At 44.8% G+C, this 18,377-nt stretch overlaps 1 protein-coding gene across 3 annotated transcripts in view; it reads right to left on the reverse strand.

Annotated features, from left to right (window-relative positions):
• CDKL1 (cyclin dependent kinase like 1) overlaps positions 1-18,377 on the reverse strand; it is a 56,595-nt gene that overhangs the window by 38,083 nt on the left and 135 nt on the right. The window contains exons 1-2 of one of the 3 annotated variants that reach the window (XM_032405057.1): positions 18,181-18,361; positions 17,269-17,553 (exon numbers count right to left, since the gene is read on the reverse strand). In XM_032405057.1, coding sequence (XP_032260948.1) covers positions 17,269-17,439 — 171 coding nt within the window. In that variant the 5' untranslated portion in view covers positions 17,440-17,553; positions 18,181-18,361. The other 2 variants (XM_032405056.1, XM_032405059.1) reach the window with 2 other exon arrangements.

Genomic DNA, 18,377 nt, shown 5'->3' on the forward strand with positions numbered 1-18,377 from the left:
GAGAGTCTCAGACTTTTCAAGGGCCGTGGCTGGCTACCAAGTCTAAGGACCCAAAATGCTATCATGGCCCCAGGTTAGAGTCATGCCTCACTGTGGGCCTAATGGGTCCCGAGATCCACTCTTGAGGTTATTTCCTCCACTCCCAAGTGCATAATTAGGATGGATGCACTTAGTAGTTGGCAAATCTTCACATTGGTTCCACGACCTGTGGAGTAAGAGCCAATATGGCAGAAAGGACCAAAGAGAAGCCTCTGAAACTGCACACCCCCCAGCACAACCCTAGCCAAAACAGCAAATCAGAAGCAGAACCACATCTCAAGAGTAAAGGATGGATTAGCACCATTAAAGACTTAAAGATGCAGCGGTGGTAGTCCACATCATATCCCCACTCAATTCACCTGGTAGACTGCTATAAACGCAACCAAATCATAGCTCCAATTGCAACTGCAGGGCCAGATGTGGTATCTTTTCTGGAACAGATCTACAGTCTCTGGCACCTGACATGCAATTCGTCAGATCATGCATTCATCATTGATCTGATGAATGTATTCTTTCCAATCCCTATCAGTAAGGAGGATCAAGAGCAGTTGACTTTTTGTGGAATGGACAGCAGTTCACATTCACCATCTTGCCCAAGGCCTAGGTTAACTCTCTTGCTCTCTGTTGCAGTATGGTCTAAAGGGACCTTGATCATCTTGACATTTTATAGAATATCATGCTGATCTACTGTATTGATGACATCAAGTTAACTGGACCTCTTGGTGAGTAGGAAATGACAAGTATTCTGAATGCCCCATTAAGACACATGTATACCAGAGGGTGGGAGAAAATCTGCTGGGGCATGTCATGGGTAACGTTCTAGGGGTCTAATGGCTTGGGGCACGCTGGGACATCCCCTCTAAAGTCAAGGACAAATTGTTGCACCTTGTATCGCCCACCACTAAAAAAAGGCATTGCATTTGGTGGGTCTCTTCAGATTCTGGAGGCGGCATATCTTATACACGTGCACCAGGGAATAGTTCTTGGGAATACTGTTCTAATTTACCAGGTGGTTTGGAAGGCTGCCAATATTGAGTAGGACCCAAGACACAACTTTACAGCACATCAGAGCTACCCTACCACCCAGGCCGTATGATTCAGTATATCCAATCATGCTAGTGCTGTCCAGCTTCTGCTGTCTCATGAGCCCCTCATAGAGACTGAGTACTGACCACGGGACATCAAGGGATTATGTGACCAAGAGCTTCCTCTTGGGCACTGGGTAATAGAGATCCACATCATAAGACTGCATGGAGGTCGCAGCAATCCACTATGTGTGTGAAAACTATACTTTTGTGATGAGGCTCAAGCAGGTCTGCAGGGAACAAGCGAAATGAAAAGAGGTGGCCTATTCTCCATGTCATCTATTTTATTGTTCTGTCACCTGTCCTTCAACTTACACATCTGGTTTAATGGGAGTTTCCAAGTAATGGAGGAGAAAAACCTCAAGTCCAGCTTGCAGATGGATCAGCTCATTATGTTGGCACTAGCTGAAAATGGACTGCCACCATACGGTAGCCCCACTCAGCAGGGGCCTTGAAGGACAACGGTAACAGGATATCCTCCCACTGAGCATAGCTTCAAGCAGTGCACTTGATGGCTCACTTTGTACAAAGGTAGAAAGGACCTGAGATATACATGGACCCCTAGGTAGTGGCAAATAGCTCGTCTAGTTGATTAAGAGTCTGGAAGGGACAAGACTGGAAGATCATTTGGAGAAGAGGCATACATTGTACTTGTGGGAGTGAGTACAGAGCTTGAGGGTCTTTGGGCTTCATATTCATGCCCACCAGAGAGAGCATCCATGACAGAGAAAGCACCCAGCAAGCCGGCGGGAGATGTCTTTCTGGTGGGTTCAGCCTGTTCTGTCCTTGGCCACCCCGCCCTGTGTGATTGACCCATGAACTCGGTGGCCATGGCCGCAGGAATGGTGGGCATGCATGGCCCCGGAGCACTGCCCCCTCTCTGCAAGGCTGATCTGACTACTGCTGCTACTGAGGACAACCTGACAGGAGCAAAAACTGATACTGGGGTGCTGATATGCACTGTCCTTGAAGGAGACCAGCTGCTACGGGAAGAGGGTAGTGATGAGTCCCTACTGGAATTGATACTAACTTTAGATATGGGTTTGCCTTTCCTGCCTACACCACAGTCCAAGGGCTTAGAGAATGCCTGCTTTACTGGCATGGGAGTCCACACAACGTCAGACCAAGAGGCCCATTTTACAGCAAAGGAGACATGACAATTAGCACATGGCCAAGGGATCCACTAGTTCAACTATATATCTCATCGCCTACAACCAGCCAACCTAATGATAGAATGATGGAATCTGTACCTCAGTTCTTTGGGGGGATATGCACTGACCCACATGGTGCTGTGTCTTCTGTGGCTAATCCGTGGGTCTGGGAACCAGGAGCAGAAATAGGATCGGACTGGGGCACCTGGGTGGCTCAGTTGTTAAGCGTCTGCCTTTGGCTCAGGTCATGATCCCAGGGTCCTGGGATCGAGCCCCGCATCAGGCTCCCTGCTCTGTGGGAAGCCTGCTTCTCCCTCTCCCACTCCCCCTGCTTGTGTTCCCTCTCTCGCTGTGTCTCTCTCTGTCAAATAAATTAATTAAAAATTAAAAAAAAAAAAAAAGAAATAGGATCGGACCTCTCCTCATCACTCCCGGTTATCTACTTATGGAAATCATGCTTCCTGTTCGCAATATTCTCTCAAATTTGCACAGCTTTATGTGTACCTGATGACCAAATGTCTATTAATAGGTGATTAGTTAAATAAACTGTAGGACTTTATATTACATTCAAATGAGAAAATAGTATGCAGCTGTTGAAAGAATAAAGCATATCTATATGTGTTGACTTGGAAAGATGTCCAAGATACAGTGTTAAGTGTAAAACGGAAACTACAGAATGTATATACAATATGATAGCATTTGTATCTGGTTTTTTAAAAAGAAATATATGCCTTTGTGCAAGCACAGAAATCCTCTGGAATGATACATGACAGAGAATGGCAAAGTCAATTTCTTTTTCACTTTATATTCTTCTATACCTTCAGTTTTTTTTCTTACATGAGCATATATTACTTTATCATACAAACGGTTTTTTTTTTTTTTTTTTTTTAGATTTTTTTTTTTTTTTTTGACAGAGAGAGACACAGCGAGAGAGGGAACACAAGCAGGGGGAGTGGGAGAGGGAGAAGCAGGCTTCCCGCCAAGCAGGGAGCCTGATGCAGGACTCGATCCCAGGACCCTGGGATCATGACCTGAGCCGAAGGCAGACGCTTAATGACTGAGCCACCCAGGCGCCCCCATACAAATGGTTTTAAAAAGCTTTACGTGTCTTCACTATATTATAAAACCAAAATAAATATTTTGAAGTTAGTTTCAGAGAACTAGTTAATACATCACCACGGGGTGGGGGGGGAAGCTATTTTCATTATTTAAAAAGCTACTGAATTACCACCACCATCTCCAGCCTATAGGAAAATATTCTGCACCCCTCATGGTGTTGCTGAGGAATCCTTCTTTAGCACTTTTGGTAAAGGAAAGCTGTCTTCATCTCGTATTTCCTCCAAATGCCAAGAATCCCATGGTAGACACCCTGGCTAACGTTTTGTTTTGGGGACTAGAGAAGGGAAGGGTGTGACATATGAAGTGGGAGAGTACATGGGTGGAGAGGTGGAGAGGGGCCTGAAATTTATTTATGGTACGTTTCCTGTCGACAACATGGATGAACAGAGTATACCAGGCTGGTCCTCTGGCCACAGACCTAGGCTGAGATCTCTTCTGGATTCCTCTCAAGACCCAGCACACGCTAAGGATGTGCACAGTGGATGCTCCATTTGCTTTGTTGACTAATAAAGTACATGAAAATTTCCAGAAAAGGGCGCCTGGGTGGCTCAGTTGGTTAAGCAACTGCCTTCGGCTCAGGTCATGATCTTGGAGTCCCGGGATCGAGTCCCGCATCGGGCTCCCTGCTCGGCAGGGAGTCTGCTTCTCCCTCTGACCCTCCTCCCTCTCATGCTCTCTGTCTCTCATTCTCTCTCTCTCAAATAAATAAATAAAATCTTTAAAAAAAAAGAAAATTTCCAGAAAAGAAGCAATAGTAATGTGGTCAAAATGAAAATTAACAATGGCATAGCCAAAAATTAATGCAATGTACAGACAGAAATATATTATTTGTTTGGTTTATACAAATAAACTTCCACTGGTGTAGAAGTCACTTTTCATTATTTTAACAAAAAGAGGAATTGAGCTCCAAGTTTTCAACCAGGCAATTTTATACAAAAGCATTTTTACTACAGGGCTTTTAAAGTTAATAAGTAATAAAGAAGGTTAATAACTAGCAAGAACATATGCCTGTAAAAGCAAATTGGTGCCTAAGACATCAGTCCTCCCAAATAAAAAGGTGAATTAAAACAGTAAAAAAATTTAAAGGGAAATTAAATACAAGCCTGGCTCATTTAAAAACTTTTCCATTCAATATAAAAATCACCACCTTCTAGTACAGTTTCATTATTTTATAATGGCTATCTGTAACACAGGTTGTCCACTTATAAATTTCATTTGCTGAAAATACAAGTAATTCAAGTGGCCAAAAAAGTAATAGCATAATCATATCTTTTATCAATGTGCACTATAAAATCACTTATTTTCTCCTCCTGCTCTGCGCTATTTCATTTTCTACAAGCTAAGGTGTAGACAGGATGTATGTAAGAGCATTTAGGACACTGACACATACTGATATGTGCTTAATCTCCCTACAAACTCAGTGTCTCTACAAGGGAATGAGCCACTAGCCTTTTGACTTCTGCTTTTGTTATTGAAGTATTTGTCTGGTAGCTTTATTACTTAGGGGTTCATTACACAGCAGAAATATAATCTTTCTGTATAAACAAGTTGTGAGCTAAGCCCAAAATTCTTATAATAAACAAACAAAACAGCCCGTTACTATTTGCAGTTAGTACATTATCTTGTAAAAATAAAATTAAACAGGTCTCCACTTGTTGAACAAATAGGGAAAGATGATGATAAGGAGGATTTGTTTGGTTTCTATCACTGTGGGCAAGGGAATGCTCCGCTTTGTCTTCCACACTATTGACAACCAGTTCCCATAAACTCCCAACATCTCTCTATTAGTGACGAACATCAAGGGGCCAGATCTGCCAGTCTCTAATGAGAACATCGGCACAGAGTGAAAGCCATACAATCCAAAACTGAGTCTGTGGGCCAAACATTACCTGCAGATAGGCTCTGTTTGGCCTGAACGGTGTTGGACATTTTTAAAAAATTTCTTGTCAACATTTTAAGGTCAGCTTTCATTCTCACTAAAAGGAACCAGGGCTCCTTGGAAAAATGGCTGATTCCAGAGCTGGGGCAGGATGAGCCTGGTACATTTTGCTGGGACACACAGGAAGGAAGTACTCAAGGAACAGTGGCGTCTGTCAGGACAAAGGAGCAGGATCAAATGTGTGACCATTTGAGAATCAAAGAATCACAGTGACGGTTTGTAACAAGTTGAATAAAAAAAAATCCACAAATTCTCTGTGATACTAAAGAGTGTGTGTATGAGGTGGGGCGGGTGGTATGTGAAGGAAAGGTTGTGTGTGTTTTTTTTTTTAACAGAAAAACCATAAGTAATGAATGCAGAAAGAATTGTTAAAAATCATCATTTTACAAGAACTCTTCTTATAATCGATTCAAGCAAAGATCACTTGGTGAAAGTTGTTGGGACACAAGGTGGTCACACAGTCGCAGCTTATCTCCTCACAGATCACGCACTAACTATAAAAGGGAAAACGTTTCTTTACAATTGGGAAATCCGGAAGACCCATCTCAATCAAGAGATCAAAGCTGAGGGCAGCAATTAGGGGCCACGCTGACAAGGTGTACTTCCTGCTGAGAACCAGAGGACACATCCTCACACCTGCAGTGGAAACAGCCACAGTCTATGTGGAAGCACATTCTGAGAAACCACAGGCCTGCACGCTTCAAAAATGCCAATATTAAAAGAGACTAAAGAGACATGACAATGAATTGCAATGTGTGGTCATGGATTAGAACCTGGATTTAAATACACAGCTGTAGTTATGGTTATGGTTATAGGTGTAGTTACATAACCATTACTGGGACCCTATGAGAAACTTGAGCGCAGCCCGTATGTCAGATGATGGTACTGAGGCCATGAGAAAGCATATTGTGGAAATCATATTGTGGTTACACAGAAGAATTCTAGCAGATTCATGCTGCATACTTAAGGAAATGATTCAGCTGAAAAAGTATGGGTGTGTGTGTGTGTGAGACAGAGACACAGAAAGGAAATGAAGCAGAATTTTCACAACTGGTTAATGAATCTAGTGAAGGGTACAGAGGCATTCATTATATTATTCTTTCCACTTCTATCTATTTTGTAAGTTTTTTTTTTTTTTTTCCAAAACAAAGATTGGTGGGAAAAAAACTCAGGAGGTTTTACATAAAATTCTGATTTCTGGCTGTTTAAAAAAAGACTGAAAATCTAGCACCCTGGGCTTGCATTGTGTGGGCGGAGTGGTGGCCACCCGCCCACCCTGTGAGCCACGGAGTCTCCGGCCTGCCCCGTGCCCACCTCCCCATCTAGTCTCACACTCAGCCCACTTCACTCCTTTAGGTCTCCACTGTGATCCCCACACACATCTGAGTTTGTGGTTTCACATAAACCATAACAGAGCGTTGCTGAATATGGCTGAAACAAATCCATTTGGACAAGCCAATGAAACAACGGGCTTGACCTAGAAATGGCACCTATACTAGCAACGGCAGGATTAAATTCTTTTTTTTTTTTTTTTTAAAGATTTTATTTATTTATTTGAGAGAGAGAGAATGAGAGACAGAGAGCATGAGAGGGAGGAGGGTCAGAGGGAGAAGCAGACTCCCTGACGAGCAGGGAGCCCGATGTGGGACTCGATCCCGGGACTCCAGGATCATGACCTGAGCCGAAGGCAGTCGCTTAACCAACTGAGCCACCCAGGCGCCCCGGCAGGATTAAATTCTTAAAGATGTAACAGAATTTCCCAGTGAGACTTCTACTGAGTTGTGAAATATTATTCAATGAATATTGGGGAAGTATTTAATATTAGGGGAGCAGAAGCCCTTAAACATTATGAAATCTCTAATTAGAGTCTAACCTAGGGAGCCTTTACATGGTGCTCTGTTAGCATCTGGTGGAATGGGGCCCTGGCACAAGGGACATGGAATCAAGCACTTACTAAGAGCTTGGGTAACAGGGACCCTTGGCAGTTGTACCTGCCACAGCGCCTTATGGTCCCTGGGCTGGTAATTTGCCCAGCAGGATTTCTGGTCTGATATTTCCAGCAGCGAACCTCTCGGGACAGACGGTGTGAAGTGCTTCACCTCTGGTGCCTCCCTTTGGTACTGAAGCCCACCTTTCTGCCTTCCCACCCATGTGTCTTTCTCTCCGACACTACTGCCTTTTTTTTGACCCTCCATTTTCCTGCCCTTGCATCCGTTAAGGCTGCTTGACCACTGCTCGCTGTTTGCCCCAGAGCACTCTCACTCCCCTCAGCAAAGAGTCAGCGAGGCAATGCCGAACACAGACACAGGTCAAGGTGATGAGGTGGGCCAGGTTCCAAGCTGCCCTGGAGTTGCCCAAGGTCACCCAACAGCTCTGAGCCAGCTCAGAACTGCAATTCTTAACTGTGGCTCCTGTCTCCACGCAGAAATAAAGCCCCACAGCCTCACTGGAAGGTTACTGAAAGTGAGGAGACCATGGGACAAAAAAGGGAATGTTTGTTCTGTAGGTTAACTGACTGAGCCACCCAGTAGGTTATTTCTATTCATGATTGATTAAAATCAAATGAGAGGATGTTTCTGGCACACAGAATACACTCAATATTCTCACCTTCCCCATTCCATGGGCTTTTTGTTTTTTTCCATATTTATCCCCAAAGGCGTCTTTTTACATATTTTTTCCTGATCATCTCCCAATGAAATTTTAATCCCACAAATACACTGTATATGTGTATATGTGGTGTATGTAATCTGTGCTTCAAACAGTAAAAGTTACACTCTCCGCACCCATTCCCCAAAACCAGTTTTCATCCTCTTGGGGCTAATACTGTTCTTGTTGAGAAGGCATGGTTTGGGACGCCTGGGACGCCTGGGTGGCTCAGTTAAGCATCTGCCTTCGGCTCAGGTCATGATCCCAGGGTCCCAGGATTGAGCCCCTCATCGGGCTGCCTGCTCAGCGGGGAGTCTGCTTCTCTCTCTCCCTCTCTGCTTGTGTTCTCTCTCTCACTCTCTCAAATAAATAAACAAAATCTTAAAAAAAAAAAAGGCGTGTGTTAATGTTTATAGTAAAGTTGTAAATGGCCATTTTTCCCATGCTTATTCTCATCTTTGTTGGTGGCAAACCATCACTTTTACCATTTAAAATAATCTACAGGGTTATGGAATGAGAGTTGGAAAGAACTGCTATTCCAGTAAGAATCTGCACCCCACGCGCCATGGAAGCCACGAGTCCCACAGCTAAGGCCCTGCCGGAACAAGAGCAGGACCAAGCCTGAGGACGGTCACTGAGAGACTTCAGAGTGTGGTGTTGGGTGTAACAGGACGGTCCGGATGTGGGGGAGCAGCAAGGCGTGCATGTGGGGACAGATAAAACTGGGTCTGCATTCGGTTGACTAACCAGGAAGCCATGGCAAATCATTAACCATCCCGAATGCATATGGAAGATGAGATAATAATACCCACCTCCTAAGGTTGTTATAATTTGTGCATCCTCAGTAATGATACTTGGCACCTTGCCCAGGTCTACTGGGTCACCAAATGGCAATACGTGATTCCTTCTGCTTGCCTGTATCTTGTTTTGTCTTCTGGAGGCGAGTTGTCACAGACAATGTCCTAGCTCCTGCTTTCAGCCTTGACCGATGTTGGTCTAATCTACTCTAAGGCCCCCAGACCACCTGCCACACTGCTGAAGGCCTGCTCAGGTACCTCCCAGTGGTGCTGTCCGGTCCTTTGCCTCGACTCCTCTGGGAGCATCTACTCTTCCTACCACTGCTCGAATTTGTTTTGAACCATAGCCCTTTCCTTGCTGGACACACAGATAGTCCCCAGGAGTTGGGCTGGGTTCAGTTAAGCCACCTGCTCTATGCAGAGCCAGAACTCGCTTCCCGTCGAAGGCTCTGTGATGACTCCAGCCTATCAGGCCAGACTTCTTGATGTAAGGTGATTTTCTTGCAGAAATCTTGTCTCTCTGTGTAATCTAGCTTCTGTCGTGCCTTCCCCACTTCCCATCCAAAATATCTTTATATGCTTGAGCCCTCGTTACAGAAAGGGGTTGAATTTCTCCTATAGGGTTCATGGGCCATATGCAAATCAGGAGATGTCACACACCCAGGTGGAAGAAGTTCTTCTACACCATAGCTTGGAGATAACTGTGGGTCCTGTTACATAAAGATTAAGGACAGCGTATATGAAGAATCTAGCAACATTCCAAATAAAATAATTCCTCATCTCCTAGCTGGTCCATGAATTGGTCTTTTATTACACTATTATAGCTATTTGTGGCCACGGTCCAGGTTGATAACTCAAAGTCAAGGCTCTAGGAATTATCTCCCTCCAAAAATATCAAGTTTTCTCTCTACTGGATTGATACCATTAGCATACAAATATACTTCTTCTCCCATATTAAAAACAACTAAAAAACTCTCTCTTGATCCCACATCCTTCCATTTCTCAGTTTCCTTTTTATAATCAAATTCCTCAAGAGTTGCCTGTATCACCGTCTCCTCTTTGCTCTTCTCACTCTCTCTGAAATCCTCTCTGATGAAGCTTTCATTCCCACCACTCTACCTAACAGCTCCGTCAAGATCTCAAATGACCTTCACATCTTTAAAGCCAATGGCTAGTTCAAAGTCTGTACTAATCATGACCTTTGACACTGTTGACCATCCCCTCGTTCTTTTTCTTTTTCTTTTTTAAGTTTTTATTTGAATTCCAGGTAACATACAGTGTAATATTGGTCTCAGGTATACAATTTAGTGATTCAACACTTCCTTACAACACCCAGTGCTCATCACAAGTGTCCTCCTTAATCCCCATGACCTATTTCATCCATCCCCCCACCCACCTCCCCTCCAGCAACCCTCAGTTTGTTCTCTAGAATTAAAAGTCTGTTTCTTGGTTTGCCTCTCTTTTTCTCCCCCATGATCACTTGTTTTGTTTCTTAAATTCCACGTATGAGTAAAATCATATGGTATTTGTCTTTCTCGGACTGACTGATTTTGCTTAGCATGATACTCTCTAGCTCCATCCAAATGGATGCACCGTCGTTGCAAATGGCAAGATCTCATTCTGACCATTCCCTCATTCTTGCAACATTTTCTTCACTAAGCTTTTAAGAACATTGCTCCTGGGATTTTCCTACCTCCATGATCACCCCATTTTTCTTCTCCTTGGCTGCTTCCTCCTCATCTTCCTGACCTCCAAATGCCAGACGGTGTTCAGTCTTTGGTATTTGTCTCTCCATTCCCCAGGGCAACCCAGTTTCAGGGCCTTAAATGCCATTGTTATGCTGATGTCTCCTAATTTTACTTCTCCAACCTGGACCTCTCCCAAATACCAGATTTGTGTACTTAAATGTCTACATAACTGTCTCCTTAGATTTGCATCTCAAATTTAACATATCCAAAATAGAATTCTTGATTTCCTTTCCCCCAGATGTGTACCTAGGTCTCCCTATCACAATGAATGATCTGATCTCTTTGTTCTTATAGTTACTCAAGTCCTGAACTCTGGAGTCATTCTTGATTCTTCATCCCACCATCAGATTCCTTTGTACTTTTCTCTCAGAATAAATCTTGTATCTGACCACCTCCACCACTACCACTCTGACCCAAACCCCATCACCTCATCCCTGGATTGTTCCAATAGTCTTCTAATTGATCTTCTTGTTCATGGAGCTGGAGCAACAAGCAGCTGTAGGAATCCTTCTAGAATGTATGTCATGCCAAGGCACCCCTCTGCTCCAAATCCTCTGATGGCTCCCATCTCCTTCAAAGTAAAATCCGTGGTTCCTGCTGAGGCCCACAGGCCCTCGTGTCTGACCCCTCATCCCTCTAACTTCATCTCCTACGACCCTCGCCCTTGCTTACTGTGCTGTGGATGCACTGATCTCTTTGCTCCTAGAACACACCAGAACATGCCTAATAACATCACTCAATCCTGCCTGTGGCCTTTGTACTCACTTTTCCCTCTGCCTGGAATGCCTGCATTGCTCATCTCTTCCCATTTCCTTCTGGTATCTCTTCAAATGTCATTCATCTGAAAGGCTTTTCCTGACCCTGCTCTATAAAAAAAGCAAGCCCCTTCATCACTCTTTTATCCTGCTTTATATTTCACCACTCGACATATAATTATTTGTCTACTGTCAGTCTCTCCTTACGTGGAGGGCAGGGGCCCAGAACAGTGCCTGCTACATACAGGAGTTCTGTAAAAAGTTCCCAGATGAACACATGCCAACTCCCTTGTGCGCAGGTGCCTCGTCAAAAACGATGGCTGAAAATATTGAATTCCTTTTTTTTTCCACATTGGAAAGTGAGTTTGAGAAAGGGTAGGCTAGCTGCTTTGAGCTCAGTATTGCAGTATAATTTTACTACTGTCACTAAATGGAACTTAATTTAGAGTATGTCCTTAGAGTATGAGCTGACTGATGATAACTGTTACAATTGCTTATATTTTTAAAAGCCTAACTGTAACCGGGACAAAATAAGATTCAGAATGAAACATTAAAGGGGTGATGGCAATAGGACCTCTTGGTGAACAGTGAATTATATTTAGTTTAAAAAGCAGTTTATTAGGGGCACCTGGGTGGCGCAGTCAGTTGAGCGTCTGACTCTTGGTTTGGGCTCAGATGGTGATCTCCAGGTTGTGGGATCGAGCCCGCTGCCGGGCTCTGTGCTTAGCATGGAGTCTGCCTGAGATTCTCTCCTTCTCCCTCTGCTCCCCCTCACTCTCTCTAAAAATAAATAAATAAATCTTTAAAAAAAAAAGCAGTTTATTAGTACAAACACTAAATGTGTCTCATAAAAATGTCACTTTTTTTTTCAAATGGCACAAAATACTGTTATTTGAAAAGTTTCAAATTTTCAGAAAAAAGTGTTTTCTAAAACTATTAGCAAAATTGGTTTTTTGATAATAATTATCATCCTCAAAAGCACTTACCAATGGATAGTTACATCCTCATGTATGCTCCCACCCCGAGAACGGGAAGCACTGTAGGTATGAGGCCTTGAAAATTATGAACTGACTGCTAGACAATTCGCTCCCATGATCGTATCTGCCTCAGAGGAAATGACCATAATTTTTAAGAGTCCACCAGCAACTACTGGGAGTTGCTCTAAATTGTAAAATAAACAGTTTTGAAAACACACACACAAGGAATTCTCTGAGGATGGATAGAGGCCAAATTCTATTATAAAATCCGAGGACCATCCAGTTCTTCTGTCGTGTAAGTATTTCATCATCTCAGCTACAGAACCCATACCCTATACGCAGGGCGGCAGCTGAGCTGGTGAATCTTCTCGTTCCCAGAGAGTGCTAACGTGCACGACATTCAGGCTGCACAAAACCAATGATGTCACCATTTTCATCAATGGACAGTGAATACCCACACATGCACATAAGTACACACACTGTTCACACACCACAGAAAGGTAGCTACATAGACATTATTTATAGTTGTCAACCACTCTCTCAGGAAGACTGTGCTTTGGTTTAAAATTGTGTCTTTCCTAAAGGTTTTCTTTTTTAATATTAAAATGTCCTTTCTTTTATGAAATAATGGTGACAGTATTTGGTAGTTGGCTTTTTAAAATGCTGACAACAAAGGGGCGTCTGGGTGGCTCAGTCGGTTAAGCGTCTGCCTTCGGCTCAGGTCATGATCTCAGGGTCCTGGGATCGAGCCCCACATCGGGCTCCCTGCTCTTGGGGAGCCTGATTCTCCCTCTGCCACTCCCCCTGCTTATGCTCTCTGGCTCTATCTCTCTGCCAAATAAATAAAATCTTTAAAAATAAAATAAAAATAAAAAGTGTTCTTAAAAGATACTTACATAAATATAAAGATTTTTGGGACGCCTGGGTGGCTCAGATGGTTAAGTGTCTGCCTTTGGCTCAGGTCATGATCTCCGGGTTCTGGGATTGAGTTCCACATCGGGCTCTTTGGCTCAGCAGGGAGTCTGCTTCTCCCTCTGCCTCTCCCCACTGCTCATGCTCTCTCTCTCTCTCAAATGAATAAATAAAATCTTTGGAAAAAAAATGTTGACAACACTATCCCTATATGTAAAAAAAGTTTTTTCTTTAATTTTACAGGTCCATGAACTCCGAAAGTCTACGTGGGGAACGTATACATGTGTGTGTGCACATGCGTGTGCATGTGTGTGTGTGCATAATGGAATATTATTCAGCCATAAAAAGAAGAAAATCCTGCCATTTGCAAGGACATGGATAGACTTCGAGGGCAATATGCTAAATGAAATAAGTCAGAGAAAGACAAATACTGGATGTTTTCACTTATGCATGGAATCTAAAAAAGCAGAACTCAAAAATAGAGGGTAGAATGGTGGTTGGCAGGGGCTATAGGGTGGGGGAAATGGATATAAACTTCCAGTTACAAGATGAGTAAGTTCCAAGTGATCTAATGTACACGTGGTGACTATAGTTAACAATACCTATTCTATACCCAAAAGTTGCTAAGAGAGTAAATCTTAAATGTTCTAACTACCAAAAAAATGGTAATTATGTGAGGTGATGGAGGTGTTAACCACCTTATTGTGGTAATCATTTCATAATACATATGTGTAACAAATATCATATGCCTTAAATTTACACAGTGTTACATGTCAATTATATCTTAATAAATCTGGGGGGAAAGAAAAAAAATCCGAAAGTCTACAAATGACAACTTTCTAATTAAAATCTTGCTGGCTTCTTTCTTTTCGAGAGAAAGCCAAACTCCTTGGCCTGGCATTCAAAGCCCCCTACACCTGGTCTTAATCTACTTGTCTTGCTTTCCTTATTGTAATAGGAGCAGTCTGTGGGTCAGCTCCTACCGGTCCTCACCTGCTCTGGCTAAGGTTACTGAGGTAACCTTCAGCCTCAATCCTCCTAGTTCCTAGTTCCCGACCTTAGCAGGGGTCATTAAAAGCACAGCTCTGCAAGAGGTGTGCAAGGAAAGTACTAGGAACTCAAACTCACTGAGCTGCAACCTTCCATTGGGCCCACAGAGCTGTGCTGGGCTCACAGTGTAATATTCCTCTTCCCACGGGCCACGGGAGCTCTCCCTTGAATTCCAGCTCAGATGGGGGCCCTAAAACATTTGCCTAGATGTCACCAGTTTTTTCCTGTTCTCAGTGACTACAGTATGTCCCCCGGAGTCAACCTCCAAACCCCAAAGGCCACCTGGGACCAAGGTGTAGCTTTGTGCAAAGCAGACCTCTATTCCAAGAAATTCCTCACACTGCCTTCTACTGAACCCTGGCTTTCTTTCCTTTCCCTCTCTCCCTGGCCTGCTACCACCCAGCAGGTAATCTTGGCTAAGACTTTAGGGTTATAACCCATGTTCCCTCAATATACTGCTTTCGAATTATGCACCTTTTCCTCGGAGAGACTCGGCCCTGAATGCCTTATTTCTCATTCCATGCCTCCCTAAACACTTCAAAGTCTAGTTCAAACATGCCTCTAAACACTTTATATAGAGGGTTCTTGCCAGCCTGGGGACACAAGGTGAATGACACACACCCCGCTCATCAGGAACCGAGCTTATCAGGATTGAGAGCCAAGGGGAAATTTTTCTTATTTCCCTTCCATGAGTTAAGCATCTGAAACACAGGGTGTACAACTTCATATAAACCTTGTTTTAGGGGCACCTGGGTGGCTCAGTCGGGTGAGCGTCTGACTCTTGGTTTCGGCTCAGGTCACGATCTCAGCGACGAGAGAGAGTCCTGTGTCTGGCTTGGCGCTCAGCAGGGGAGTCAGCTTCAGATTCTCTCTCCCTCTGCCCCTCCCCCCACGCATGAGCGCGCGCTCTCTCTCTCTCGCTCTCAAATAAATAAAAAATTTTTAAAAACACTGTTTTAGGGCGCCTGGGTGGCTCAGTTGGTTGGGCAACTGCCTTCAGCTCAGGTCATGATCCTGGAGTCCCTGGATCGAGTCCCGCATCGGACTCCCCGCCGAGCGGGGAGTCTGCTTCTCCCTCTGACCCTCCCCCCTCTCATGCTCTCTCTGTCTCATTCTTTTTCTCTCAAATAAATAGATCAAATATTTAAAAAAAACAAAGACAAAAAACAAAACAAAAAAACACTGTTTTAACCAACTGAGCCACCCAGGCGCCCCTAAAAAATACACTATTGTAGGCACAATGAGGCTCTATACATATTTACTGAATAATTAAATGGAGAAAATGTGACTTCATCCAAGAAACTTCCAATTTACTGTTTCAGCAAATATTTAAGTACCTGTTATGTGTTGGGGATATCACAGAAGGCTGAGAAGTTAGGGCTCTGAAGAAGAAACTCTATCAATCTAGTCCCATCACCTCACATAGATTGGGGGTCTACATCTGTGCACTTGGTTTTGAAGAATGAGTGCTCTCTGCTTCAAAATCAGCCTCCCATGCACACAACCCTTTCCTTTAGGTAGCACCATTATTCAGTTATTTAAAGAACACATGTGACTTCCTAATGTACTGGCAACAACCACTCTTCCTAAGAGCATATTTTGTTAACATTTTTTTTTTCAATCTCCAGTAACGTGTATTGGAGGCCTACTAAGTGCTTAGTAATCCATACAGAGACACAGAGGTCCCCATCCTGGAGGAGCTCAATTAATTCAGGGAGCTACACTTGCAAACCCAGTATTGCTAAAGAGCGCTGAGAGGGTTGAGGCATTCACAGGTGATCTTCGGAATCAGAAAAAGAGTATCTCTCCACTAGAAACAGATTGTCTTTTCTTTGGTGTAAAAGAATCCTTTGACATTCAAGTATCACCTTCTCCTCTACCGAGGGCCTGAGAAAGTGAAAAACACCCAACAGCCCAAAAGAAAGGGTGAGAACCTGTCCCCATGGACAGGGGGTCCCCAGGCCATGGGATGGGCAAATACCGCTGGTCTCACCCCTTCCTAGGGGAGGGCCTCTCGGGGTGTGGGTGGAGGATCCTTGGAAGTGTCTTCTCAGAATAGGTAAGATCCTGTTGGTTAAGAACATCCCAAACCGAAAGAGAGAGGTTTCCTATTATCCACTCATTTCAATTTACCCAAAGCCTGCTAATTCACATTCAGGGTCCTCATCCAGAGATAACCCCACACTCAAGCCATGGGAAAGAGAGACGTTGAGAGAGGCCTGGAGAAAACAAAGAGGCAGGGATAAGAGAAAATCCCCTGGATGTTCCTCTCCCTCCCACTAGGCTGCTCCTTCCCTCGACATAGAGTTGGTTATACGTGTCTGAACACAGAGGCCCTAACTGTTTGAAACCAAGTTAACCCCACTATGTTCATTACATGTCACACTCTATGTTGGGATTTAGGTTTCCTCACAGACATTCAGAAAAGCAGCCTCTTCCTATTACAGGTAAAAATGCTCTCAGCTTGTAATAAACTTTTTCCACCACTCTGATTTCACGGTCTTCTAGGGTTAACAAACATTTTAAAAGTGATCATTTCACTTCTTTAAGAAGAATCCTTTTTCTAGAGATAGGACATTATAATGTTCAGCAGCAGATTAGTGTGAGGTGTAGAGAAAACCTGTCAGCTTCCTAGCAGTTGGAAAACAGGTAAATGATTAATTCTCTTAATGGGCTGAGAATGTCAACAGAAGATGGTCTGGAAGTTTAAAACTCATGAATGCTAGCAAACTGGAGTTGTGGTAAATTCCTGTACTATCAAAGTTGATGGCTCTTCAAGAACCAGGTCTAGAGCTCACATGGGAGAGAAGTTTCAAGGAAGAAAAATGAAACACCCCACAGCATCTCCAAAAGTGAACCCCTTTCCCTGCACAAGTCCCGCCCCCCCCCAAGTAATTGGTGACTTGTACACAGACGTTCCATTTGTGTCAATGAGGACAAAAGTCCGTGCGGGAAGGAGATGTTACCACATCTTAACACAGTTATTAGACATAATACGACTCGCTTTAATTTTTTAGTCCCTATAAAATTCACTTTAAAGAATCCATTACCTTGAGCATGCGGATTTCTCGAAGTGCGATTTTCTTTATGACAGGGTCATCCTCTGATTCCAGAAATCTCTTGATGGCTACAATCTGACCCGTGTCCCTGTTTCTGCATTTGAAAACAACTCCATAGGATCCTTCGCCAATTTTCCCAATTTTTTCATACTTCTCCATCATAGAGGAAAAAATCTTAAAACGGATCTTCACATAGTTTGAAAATGTCGCTTATGGAAGACTGGCTCGAACAGACTGCATTAGAGCCCCACTCAACGATGGGTCTTTGTCAAGCACCTGGAACAGAAGGGCACTTGTTAAAGAATTAGGAATCGACCCATGTCCTTAAACCTCGCCCCTCGGCCATGGCAACGAGATCCGGGATGACAGCCTAGAGCTCGCTGCCTTCTGTAAAACAATTCTAATGCGACCCGTCATCCTAAAACGAACCGAGTTGTAAGATAATCTATCTTGTTTAACGTTCTAGTTCATCCGATCTAAGACACATGAGCCGGCTGCAGGACTGGGAAGGCTCAGGGCTTCCCCGGTTCTCATTTCGGGTCTCATTTCCCTTGGGCAAGGAGACACCTGCCGGGGCCCCGCGGGGGCGGCGAGGCGAGGGCCCGAGGCGCGGGAGCCGGGCGCCTCCCGCGTGGGCCTCGGCGGGGAGCAGGGCCGCGCCGTTCCCCCCGCCCCCCGCGCCCGGCCCGCGCCGCGCAGCCTCGAGCGGCGCCACGTGGCGCCCAGGCCCGCCGTCCCGGCCCGCGCGCCTTCCCCGCCCCGGACTCACGGCGCCGCGGCTGCCCGGCCTGGCCCTGCTCCCGCCTCGCCGCCTCTCTCGCGGCTGCGCTCGCCGCCGCCCCGGCCGCAATCCCTATGGGAACGGGCCCCCGCCCCGGGCTGGCCTGGGCGGGGCCGCCGCACCTCGGCGGCGGGGATGGGCCCCCGTGGGCGGCCCCGGGGCCCGGGTGCCGCGCGTCCCTCCGCGGGGAGAGGAGGCCTGCAGGACTGCAGCCTCCAGCAGCGCGTGAAAAACGCAGCTCTGGCAGGTCGGCTGGGAAGACGCCTGCGCCGGGAGCACCCCTGCCCCCAACCCCCATGCGCTCTGAACTTCTCGGGCA

The sequence above is a fragment of the Phoca vitulina genome, unplaced genomic scaffold (genome assembly GCF_004348235.1).
Source record: "Phoca vitulina isolate PV1807 unplaced genomic scaffold, GSC_HSeal_1.0 scaffold7, whole genome shotgun sequence".
Lineage (NCBI taxonomy): Eukaryota > Metazoa > Chordata > Mammalia > Carnivora > Phocidae > Phoca > Phoca vitulina.